Consider the following 10473-nt stretch of genomic DNA (forward strand, 5'->3'; position numbering starts at 1 on the left):
GTGGTGGCTGGGGTTGACCCCATCACTTGGAGTGCAAAGTTGACCGGCCATTTGCTTATAACTTGTTGATCTCAACTATATTAAAGCAAAATTATAAAACAATCAACATGTAAACTGAAATTTTGTTTCCTAAAAGTAATGGAAGTCAATTCAGTGCAATGAACATTTCTGAGAGCCTTTTATGTACCAGGAATTCTGTTGGGCCTTGGGACACATAATGAGACATGCTTCTTGCCACTAGGCAATTTAAAGTGACTTCTGAGAGGACCATGGCATACATTAAATTGTTTAACCTCTTGATTCTCTTCAGCGAGTGGGCCATGGCAATGACAACCATGCAGATGCTGACCGATCCCCTATATTCCTTCAGTTTATTGACTGTGTCTGGCAAATGACGAGACAGGTGAGAGGTTTCAAGTCCATTTCTGACCTTTATACCCTGATCCAAACATAATCTTAAAGTTGAAGACAAACTTTAATTTCATGTTCATTCAAAGTGAAGATTGTGTGCGTATTAAATATGACCCCTTTTGTTATTTAACTCAGTTTGATTCTAATGACTTAGAAATATAAGCATAAAATTGGAAACAACCAACTTTATACCAAAAGGTGCTTTTGTTGTGCATATGGTTTTTTGTCGGTCATGCTGTCCAGCAGCTGCCCCTGCCCCCCGTCCTACTCTCTTTCACCTGCCCCCTGTCAGGGTGAGCACATGTGGAACTCGGCCGAGCAGGTGCTGGAAGATTCCTAGGTGTTGGAAATGCAGATGTGACTGAACAAAGGGGCGGAGACCAGGGAATCCAGGACCCTCCATAGCCAGCCCCAGGCCACAGCCCCTGCCACCCCTCGGTGTGGAGGGGAGGGAGTGTCCCAGGGCCAGGGGCAGATGGGAGGCTGCCGAGTGTCCTGTCACTCATTACCCATGCAGGGGTCCCCCTTCCCCAGGCTGCTCGGCCAGAAGGCATGTGCTGTTTCTTCCCTCATCTCCAACATCAGAACCCGAGCTTAGGATCTGATCCTCATCACAGGACGTGGTGCCAGAGAAATGGACCTGGAATCAGAGTCAGAGAGCGAGGCCAGCGTGCTGGAGAGAGAAAGGAGGGAAACAGAAATAGAGGCAGAGATGTGGTGAGAGGGACTGAGGGGAGGGAGAGATTAAGCAAAAGACAGAGCCCTCCCCAAGCACCTGCTTGGATAGGATCATGGGGAAGGGAGGATGGTAAAGCATGGCCTGGGCTCTCACCTTCGTGTTGAGCTGGAGGTCTGGCCTTGGCTACTTCAGGCACGTGGAGAGGACCGTCTCCTAGCAAAGATGCGCTTGCTTGAGCCCCAGCCCTGGAGACCCTTCTTTGGTCCTGGGCAGAGGCCTGGGTGTGTGTGCTGCTTAAAAGTCCCCCAGGTGCTTCTGAGAGGACCAGGAACCCCGGCAAGTGATTCCCGGTGTAGTCCTGAGGCCAGTAGCTTCAGCCTCCCGGGTACTGGGAGATGCAGGTTTTCAGGCCCTGCCCCCAGACCTGTAACACTGGGTGGCGGGCAGCACTCTGTTTCAGAAGCCCTCCAGGGATTCTGCTCAACTTTCATGGTGCACACAGATCCCCTGGAAGTCTTACCAAAACACAGTTCTGATTCGTGGGTCCAAGGAAGAGCCTGAGACTCTGCATTCCCAACAAGCTCCCAGGCTATGCTCCTAGAGTAGCAGGGATCACGAGAGAATGGCAATTCGAGAAAAACCGTGGTGGGGTGGTGGTCTAAGCAGCCAAAGTAGATTTCACAGAGTCCTCAAGCCCTCCCTTAGAACAGCATACTGAGGCTAATTGTTTTAAAGCTAGGTTCCCCAAGCTGACTGGGCTCTTGCCTTATCTAAGTGCCAGTTCCCAGCTGATTCAAAGCACCCAATTACCTAGAGGGCTGGGGCATGGAAAGAGGGCTGGTCTCAGAGGTAGGCACCCGATGGTCTGAGTAACAGGTAACGGCAAACACATACTCAAAAGGCATGGGGGCTGGCCTGAAGTCTGACTGTTTCGTAGTGCCATGTACTTGCTATTTGTATTGATGCCAAGTCAGCAACAAAAGTAATGATGGTTACATTCAGGTTAAGACTAAAAGGTATGAAATACATTTTAGAAAAATTACATAAAATGGTTGAACACAGAAGATAATTCTGATGCTTCTGAAGGGATCAGCCCGAATTTTGTGAATGTGAAGTAGCTTATTCCTCCCAAAAGCCTAGACAAAGAGTGTGTGAGATACCTTCAAGCTGACTTCCATTATTCATATTGCTTAGTACCTATTTTCATGTCTAATCTATATAATTTTTGTAACGTTTACTGGATTTTTAAGAAAATGAGGGGTTTGGGTTAGAAGATTTCAGATGCCTCTTACAGCTTTAAGATTCTGTCCATGAAATTTGTATAATTAATTTCTTTTAAAATAACATTGTTAGAATTAGGCACACCAATGATCAGTCTAACTATCATTATCTAAAGTCAAAAGTGAATGAAGTATGCAGCTTGTTAGAAAAGTTGCATTAATGTGACAAGATTAACTTATTTTTTGGTTTCCCACTGCTAAATCAGCTATGTCAATGTAACATTTTTAGACACCTCAGAATAAAATGAGCTAGTCTGTGTGCACAAACTGATATCAAAGGAATTGAGGGAAAAAGTAATTGAAGGACTCTAGACAACAGTCTCAAAGACATTCTGCAATAACCTCAGTTGAACAGACTTTTTTATCCTTTTGGATCAGTTTAAACATTGTTGATGTTTTTGTCCTTCAAGAGGTGCAGAATTTCATTATGGATTTCTATGGGTTTTTGAGACCACACTTTTTAAAGTCTATGGTATAGCTTCTAGAAGAGGCCAAAACAACAGTGAATCCCAGAGGCTTACCCTTTTATTTGTTACCACTCTAGAGGTTGGTACTTCCGCTAATGAAATGTTTCCCACCACTGTGCCCTTTGGAAGTGCAGAGCACTCCTGAGCTAACCTTGAGTAGATGTGGGTGCTGAAGGGCGTGGGCTGAGCCCACTCACCCTGACCTCCCACACCTGCTCTCCACCCACTTGACCAGAGTAAGGCTTGCGGTTAGTGGTGACAGAACACCCTGAATCAAGTTCCCAGATCCAGATTGTGGGCTCAGGGTTAGGAATAAAGACTCATATGACTTCAAAAATATGTCAGTAGAAGCTCTGCTGTGCTATTGGTAAATGTATATTTTTAAATGTTTGAAAATGAAATACAGGCCTTCCATTTTTATCCTTTAATAAAGCTTCAGAATATACATAACTTATATTTTGCTTAAAACTCATAAATTTCTTGGTGCCAATAACTTATTAATAGAATATAACCAAGCTTCATGGAAAAATACTACGAAGAATTGACACAATGTACTTGGCCTTTTAAAAGACAGCCATTTGGAACGTGAGGCCATTTACAGAGTTGCAAGGAGCAACCTTAAAGACTGAGACAGGATTAACCAGGAGCTATATTGAATATTTTGGCCTGATTTATTTTATTTAGTTCATCATTGATTTAGTTCCTCTAAGAACATTAGAACAATATCCATAGCTAGTTTCCAGAGGTTTCTAAAGAAGTGGTATTTTGATGGGGCTCCCAGAAGAGAGTTGTGTGTTTTTCTGAGAGCAGTCCTTAATGTAGAGAGAGACAAGTCTTAATCTGTGGCAGCTGAGCAGAACTTCTGCTTGCCTAGTGAGGAAAATAACAATTTTTGATGGAGTCTGGACAGTCCTGTGTTGACCGTTGTTTCTAATTGAGAAGCTTGTCTCTGGCCTAGTAAAGTGCTAAAGATAAGCTTCAAAAATAAACTTTCTATTGGTGACCCTGGTTGTCACTCTACAGATGACATAATTAGTTGCAATAGCGTGCAAACATCTCTGATTAGGGAATAGATCTTTAAAGTACACTTGACACACAAAAATACGCTGGGTAGTTCTATTTGGTTTTGTTCTAACTGGCCTTGCTTCATTGAATAGGTTATGAATATTTCAGTATGTTTTTAAATTAGAATTCTGGTACAAGGTCAGCTCCCAGTACATACCTGTTGCTAGGACTGTAGTTACCATTTGCAGAGCATCTCTATCATGGCTACTAAATGTCAGCTACTGGCTAGAACCTCTTGGCAGTGTTCATTCTTTGCTGGAATTGTGCTAAGCCCCATGAAGAATAAGCTAAGATGGCAACTGAGAGTATCATGTGGTTTTCTTCCATATTCTGTTAGTATAGTGAAAGTGAATGTCGCTCATTCATGTCCGGCTCTTTGCAACCCCATGGACTTATTAGTCCATGGAATTCTCCAGGCCAGAATACTGGAGTGGATAGCCTTTCCCTTCTCCAGGGGATCTACCCAACCCAGGGATTGAACCTGGGTCTCCCACTTTGCAGGTGGATTCTTTACCAGCTGAGCCACAATATAGTGAATTACGATAATAGATTTTTTTAGTAACCTTGATCATCAAATCTTAAACCAGCCTTGCATTCCTGAGGCAAACCCCACTTGGTCACGTGGTGTTACCCCTTTTACGTTATATACTGCCAAGACATTGTATTTCTTCTTGAATCGCTTCCCTGGGACACCCCCTCCAACTTTCTTCACTCAGAATGTGCCCCCAGAGGGGAAGCTAGGACAACAGTAGGACTTATCTCACTGGTTTCCATTCTGGGCCGGGGAGTCATCACAGTCCCATGGCCCTGCCGAGTGTCCCGCTCGCTAGTTGTTTCTGGCAGAAGGGCGAATGCAGGCTCTTCCATCATCATGGCAAGAAATGGAAGCCCATAAGCTTTCTTAGGCACTGAAAAGCACGCCAGTTTTTGTTGCTTCAGGTTGTTTCTCTGCCAGACCTATAAGCTTGAACTGGAAACTACAGCTAATTAAGTTCTACATGGGCCAGTTTTCCTTTTCATGTTTGACTGTATTCCAAGTTGTAGCTTAGCAGCCTTTGACCAGTTTGTTCTAGAATTTGAACTTGAAAACTAAACCTTATTTCTCTCTCAAGTTTCCTTCAGCATTCGAGTTTAATGAATTCTTCTTGATTACAATTTTGGATCACCTTTATAGTTGTCTCTTTGGGACTTTCTTGTGCAACTGTGAACAGCAACGACTCAAAGAGGTAAGTGTATTATATTCCCTGGCTTTCCTGACTGCTGGAGGGCCTTGTCCCTTACATGCCACTGTAGAAGGGGGGCTGAATGGAGAGGACACTGGGTCTCACCCTCTGTTGTCTGTAAATGGAGGGCTGGCACTAAATGCCCTCCCCGGGTTCACCAGCCCCAGTGCATGTGTCTAATCTTCTAGCCCATTCTCTCAAGGTAGCAAGTTCAACTTGCTTTCCATCAAGCTTCTCCATTAGATTTACCTCTTCCTTTTCTCCTCACTTAGGGATAAAAGACAGAGATGATCAAAAGTGAGGAAGCATTGGGAGAAGGCAGTTTCACGAGTGTCCTCTGGTTCAGAGAAAAGGACTTCTGCCTGGTGGAATATCTGAGAACTTAGGAGAAAAGAGCAGGTCCCCGGTGCCCACCTCCCCCTCTCTTAGCAGCCTCCCCACAGCTGACGACTCCCTCACCCCACAACCTCTGTGCTTCTCCCCAACCTCGCTGGCCTTCCCCATTCAGTATTTTCCCTTTTAATCCATCTCTAAACTTGGAGTCACCTGGACAGGCCCTGGTCCTCCTCTTGTTCTGTCTAGGTGACTTCGTCCATCTAAGGGATCTAAATGCTGTTTTCCTGTTCCTCTCTCTTTTGCATCCCACTCAGTACCACCTCTGCCCATCCACCCCAGCTGCCACATTCAGTCCCTCAGTGAGTGCTGGCAGCCCTGTCCCCAGGATGGATTTGTAATCTGGCTGCTTCTCACTGCTCCAAGCATGTTGAAGCCCCCTAACCCCCAGTCTTGCATCTGGACTAAGGCAGCTACCCAGAAGTGAGCTTGGCTCCCTGCATTTCTGACCTCCACACTCAATCCAAACACAGCAACAAGATGGGCATTCCCCAACTTCAGTCCCATCACGTTCCAGGCCTCTGCCTGAAACCTCCCTGTGGCTTCCCACTGATGTCAGGATCAAATCCACATTCCTGCAGGCCTATAGGAAGTTAAAAAGATTGAATTCAATGGCATGTGACTTATCTCAATAAAGCTGTTTTTAAAGAAAAAAAATATCAACAGAATATCGTTCATATGTCGAATTTAAACTCCTTTGGTCTTTTTTTTTTTTAATCAAAATGTACTCTCTAAAAAATCATCATCTCTCGAGATCTAATTTACATACCATACAATCAATCCCTTTAAAGTGGACCATTCAGTGGTTTTTAGTATATTCAATGTGTAATCATCACCACCATCTAATTTCTTAAAATTCTCATCCCCCCCAAGAAGAAACCCCATACCCATCAGCAGACACTCCCTAGTCCCCTCCCCCGAGCCCCAGCAACTACTAATCTATTTTTGGTCTCTACATATTCACCTCTTCTGGATATTTCATATAAATGGAATCATACAGTATTTGTCTTCCTATGTCTGGCTTATTTCACTAAGCATACTGTTCTCAAAGATCATGGATAATTAGCATATACCAGTGCCTCATTCCCTTTTTATTAGTGAATAATATTCCACTGTATGGAGAGGCCACCGTTTGTTTATCCAGTCATTAGCAGATAGACATTTGGGTTGTTTCTACTTTGGTGGTTCTTACCAATACTGCTGCTATGAATGTTCATGGTCAAGGTTCTGTGAAGACATATGCTTTTACTTCTGTTGGGTAGACACCCAGGAGCTCTATGCTTAACCCTGAGGAACCACCAGACTTTTTCCAAAGTAGTTGCCACATTTTACATTTACCCTAAGCAATGTCTTTCTTAGGGTCCTGTTTTCACATCTTTGTAGACACTTGTTATTGTTTATCTTTTTGATTCTAGCCATCCCAATTGGTGTGAAGGAGTATTTCATCATGATTTTCATGTGTGTTTCTCTGATGACTAATGATACTGAGCATCTTTTCACGTGCTTATTGGCCATCTATATATGTCTGTGCACAAATGTTTCTTCAGCTCCTTTGCCCATTTTTGAGTTATCTGTGAGGAGGGAGTGGCGACCCACTCCAGTATTCTTGCCTGGAGAATCCCTTCGACAGAGGAGCCTGGCGGGCTACAGTCCATGGGGTCACAAAGACTTGGACCCGACTGAAGCAACTCAGCACGCACACATGTCTTTTTATTATTGAGTGAGAAGAGTTTCTTATGTGTTCTTTATCAGATATGGTTTGCAAATATCTTGTTTATTCTGTGCAGTGTCATTTCACATTTTTGGTAGTGTCATTTGAAACACACAAGTTTTTTGTTTTGATGAAGTCTAACTTATCCAAGATTTCATTGCCTAACCCCAAGGTCATGAAAATTTAAGCCTGTGTTTTCTTCTAAGCATTTTATAGTTTTAGCTTTTATGTTTAGGTATATAATCGATTTTGAGTTACTTTTTGTTTGTGGCAGGACGTAAGTGTTCATTTATTTGCATGTGGTTATCCAGTTGTTTTTTTTTTTTTAATTGGAGGCTAATTACTTTACAATATTGTGGTGGTTTTTGCCATACGTTCACATGAATCAGCCATGGGTGTACATGTGTTCCCCATCCTGAACTTCACTCCCACATCCCTCCCCATCTCATCCCTCAGGGTCATCCCAGTGCACCCTCCCTGAGTACCCTGTCTCATGCATCGAACCTTTATCCAGTTTTCTTAGCACTGTTTGTTGAAATAGTCTCCCATTGAATTTTCTCGGAATCCTTGTTGAAAATCAGTTGACCATAAATGTGACAGTTTTTCTCTGTACTCTCTATTCTATTTCATTAATGTCTATCCATCCTATGCCAATACCACCTGTATTGATTACTGCAGCTTTGCAGTAAGTTTGTAAATTGGGAAGTGTGAGATTTCCACATTTGTTCTTTTCTTCCAAGATTGTTTTGGCTATTTGGGGTTCCTTGAAATGCTGCTATTTCTTATAAATATAAAATATGAAACAGTCCTAATTGAATCTCCTCTGTCTAGATAACTTGGGGAGTAGTCAGCAGATTGGTGGAAAGCACTCCTGGCCCTCACCATTTTCTCATTTGGACAATGTACTGTAAAATTGGGAGGTGGGGATCTATAATTTAATGATATGTTCTCTATATAAGGCTTTAGCCCCAGATAGTCATGACTTTCCAGTGAAAGGAATATTATCTGTAAATTCTATCTATGGTCCTTAATATTAAGGGTCACAAGAGCAAGCTGCAAAAAAGAATAAAAAATGTATTGTTAAATAGGGGCACCATCATCCTGCAACTGGTAGAAAGTTCTCGTTCTGCCTTCACATAGTCACAGTCACCAGACGTCATCTCACTCAGCAGTATGTTTTTGAGACAGCCCCACCTCGAGGTCATGCACACAGTGGGGTGGGGTGGGGCTTAATAAATGTTCCTGATTTTTATCATTTGAACTCACTTCATTATTCAAGTTCCTTTTCTCTACGTGATACAAGCTCTTGAGGATATGAAGGAAAGTTGAATTTTTTTCACTGTATTCCTTGTTTGCTTTTCAGGATGTATCTACAAAGACTGTATCTTTATGGTCATATATCAATAGCCAGCTGGATGAATTTTCTAATCCCTTCTTTGTGAATTATGAGAACCACGTCCTCTATCCTGTTGCTAGTCTGAGTCATTTGGAATTATGGGTAAACTATTACGTGCGATGGAATCCACGAATGAGGCCTCAGGTATGTTTTTCTCATTTTGAAAAAAGCGTATCTTTCTGCCCAAGGAAAGATGATGGTGTAGAATTATATGAAAGCACAGAGCTGATGAAGTGTTGTTAAGTTACTGCTTCCTGCTCACTCGCCCCTCCTTCCTCAGGACGCTTTCCCTGCCCTTGGCCTCTCACCATGCCGGCAGGCGATGCCCCGAGAACCTTTTCTGCCCCTCCCCTGCACCCCCGCTGAGGGCCCAGCTTCTGTCACTATGCATGAGGCAAACATCTAACACGGACATAGGGCTGCTAGCTGCTTCCCACATCTGAGCGATGAGGGCAGCCGGCATGTCCACACTGGTGCAGACACACTGAGCACATTTCTGTGGGGCTGGAGCACATTTCTACCTACTGAACACCCAGATCCTGGGCTGAATGTATGGTTTGAGTAGTAAACACACCAACTTTGATTAAGAGTTGTAAAATGCTCTTTTATTAAGAATATCTGAAACCAGGGAGATAGTCTCAGCCCTTTTCCCACGAAACCTAACAGTATAGTTAGACAACGTCAGTGGTCAGTATTCTAAATACAGGTTTTCAATTTCGTGGCCAGGAAGCCATCAGTCCCTATGCTCATGCCTGTATGAAGAAGCACCCCTCTTACTAGTCCCAAGGCATGTGGACACTTAACAGTTGGCTGTGGCCTTCAAAAGACTGCCTCAGAAGCATGGTTCCCAAACCTGGCCCCTTATCAGATATGGTTGCACCCACATCTCATGCAACTCCCAACTCGTGCTCCAAAGTCAGCACTGTGACAGTCCTGTAGTGGAGGGCCTCCAGCTGGGCCCAGAGCAGGTTGGGGAGTGGGCCAGGCCTTGGTGATGTTGGAGACCCAAGGTGCGCAGGTCCAGGCCTTTGGACTTGATCCTGGGGGCTGCAGGAGCCACCCTTGGGGTTGCAGGAAGCTCCCTCTAGCAGCACAGTTCAGGAACAAGGAGGGTGGCCATGGAGACCAGCACAGGGATCGGCAGGAAGGCTGGTGTCCAGTGATGGGGCGGGGAGCTGGGCTAGACAGAGGGGAGGCGGTGGGGACAAGCCTCTTTTCTCTGAGGAGGAGGGCCCTGCTGACATCTTGTGTGTTATTTCCTTTGGGACCCTTTTGGCTTTCATCTCATACATGGCAGCACAGGGTGACTGGCTCCTAGATGGGCATTTTCTCTGCTTTCTTCTAAATGTAAACAGTGGATGAGAAAACAGAACAAAAGGCTGCATGGAGATGTAAGATGAGTGTCTCGGCCTGGGCAGGTGTGAAGCTGTGTGCTCACCCGCATGGTCTCCTCTCTCTGACCCCGATGGTGGGCGGTTAGTAATGGCCACTTGATTACAAAGCAAGTGGAATCAAGTCCCCCACAGCAGGGACATATCAAGTAGGCCCAAGGCTAAGAGAGGAGGTTTGCCTACCCCCCAGTGGCCTCTGGAATCAGCAACTAAGGCAACTTTCCTTGTTTGGGGGGGTCTCTGCCATCAGATTCCCACATTAGCGCCCCCTCCCTCCTTCCTGGGGCCAAAGTCAGGAGTTAGTTCCGAGCCTCTTCTGGGCTGCTTCCCAAGCACCCTACTGTGTTGGAGACACTGGGTGCCTCCCCCACCACACCTAGCCAAATTGCTTGTCCCTGTTGTCCCTGTCCATCTGTCTTGAATCTCTCATGTGCTCATGTCTCTGGTCACTCTCAGT

The 10473-nt window shown here is 44.6% G+C and overlaps 2 protein-coding genes across 6 annotated transcripts in view; both read left to right on the plus strand.

Annotated features, from left to right (window-relative positions):
• HMGB3 (high mobility group box 3) overlaps positions 1–10473 on the plus strand; it is a 262945-nt gene that overhangs the window by 66936 nt on the left and 185536 nt on the right. The window lies entirely within an intron of this gene.
• The window catches only part of MTMR1 (myotubularin related protein 1), a 61612-nt gene that overhangs the window by 47949 nt on the left and 3190 nt on the right, over positions 1–10473 (plus strand). For 4 of the 5 annotated variants that reach the window (XM_055563448.1, XM_055563450.1, XM_055563449.1 and 1 more), the window contains 3 exons: positions 311–403; positions 5015–5128; positions 8593–8769. In XM_055563448.1, coding sequence (XP_055419423.1) covers positions 311–403; positions 5015–5128; positions 8593–8769 — 384 coding nt within the window. Of the gene's footprint in view, positions 1–310; positions 404–5014; positions 5129–5397; positions 6187–8592; positions 8770–10473 lie in introns of those variants that run through there. The other variant, XM_055563452.1, reaches the window with a different exon arrangement.

The sequence above is a fragment of the Bubalus kerabau genome, chromosome X, assembly GCF_029407905.1.
Source record: "Bubalus kerabau isolate K-KA32 ecotype Philippines breed swamp buffalo chromosome X, PCC_UOA_SB_1v2, whole genome shotgun sequence".
Classification (NCBI taxonomy): Eukaryota; Metazoa; Chordata; class Mammalia; order Artiodactyla; family Bovidae; genus Bubalus; species Bubalus kerabau.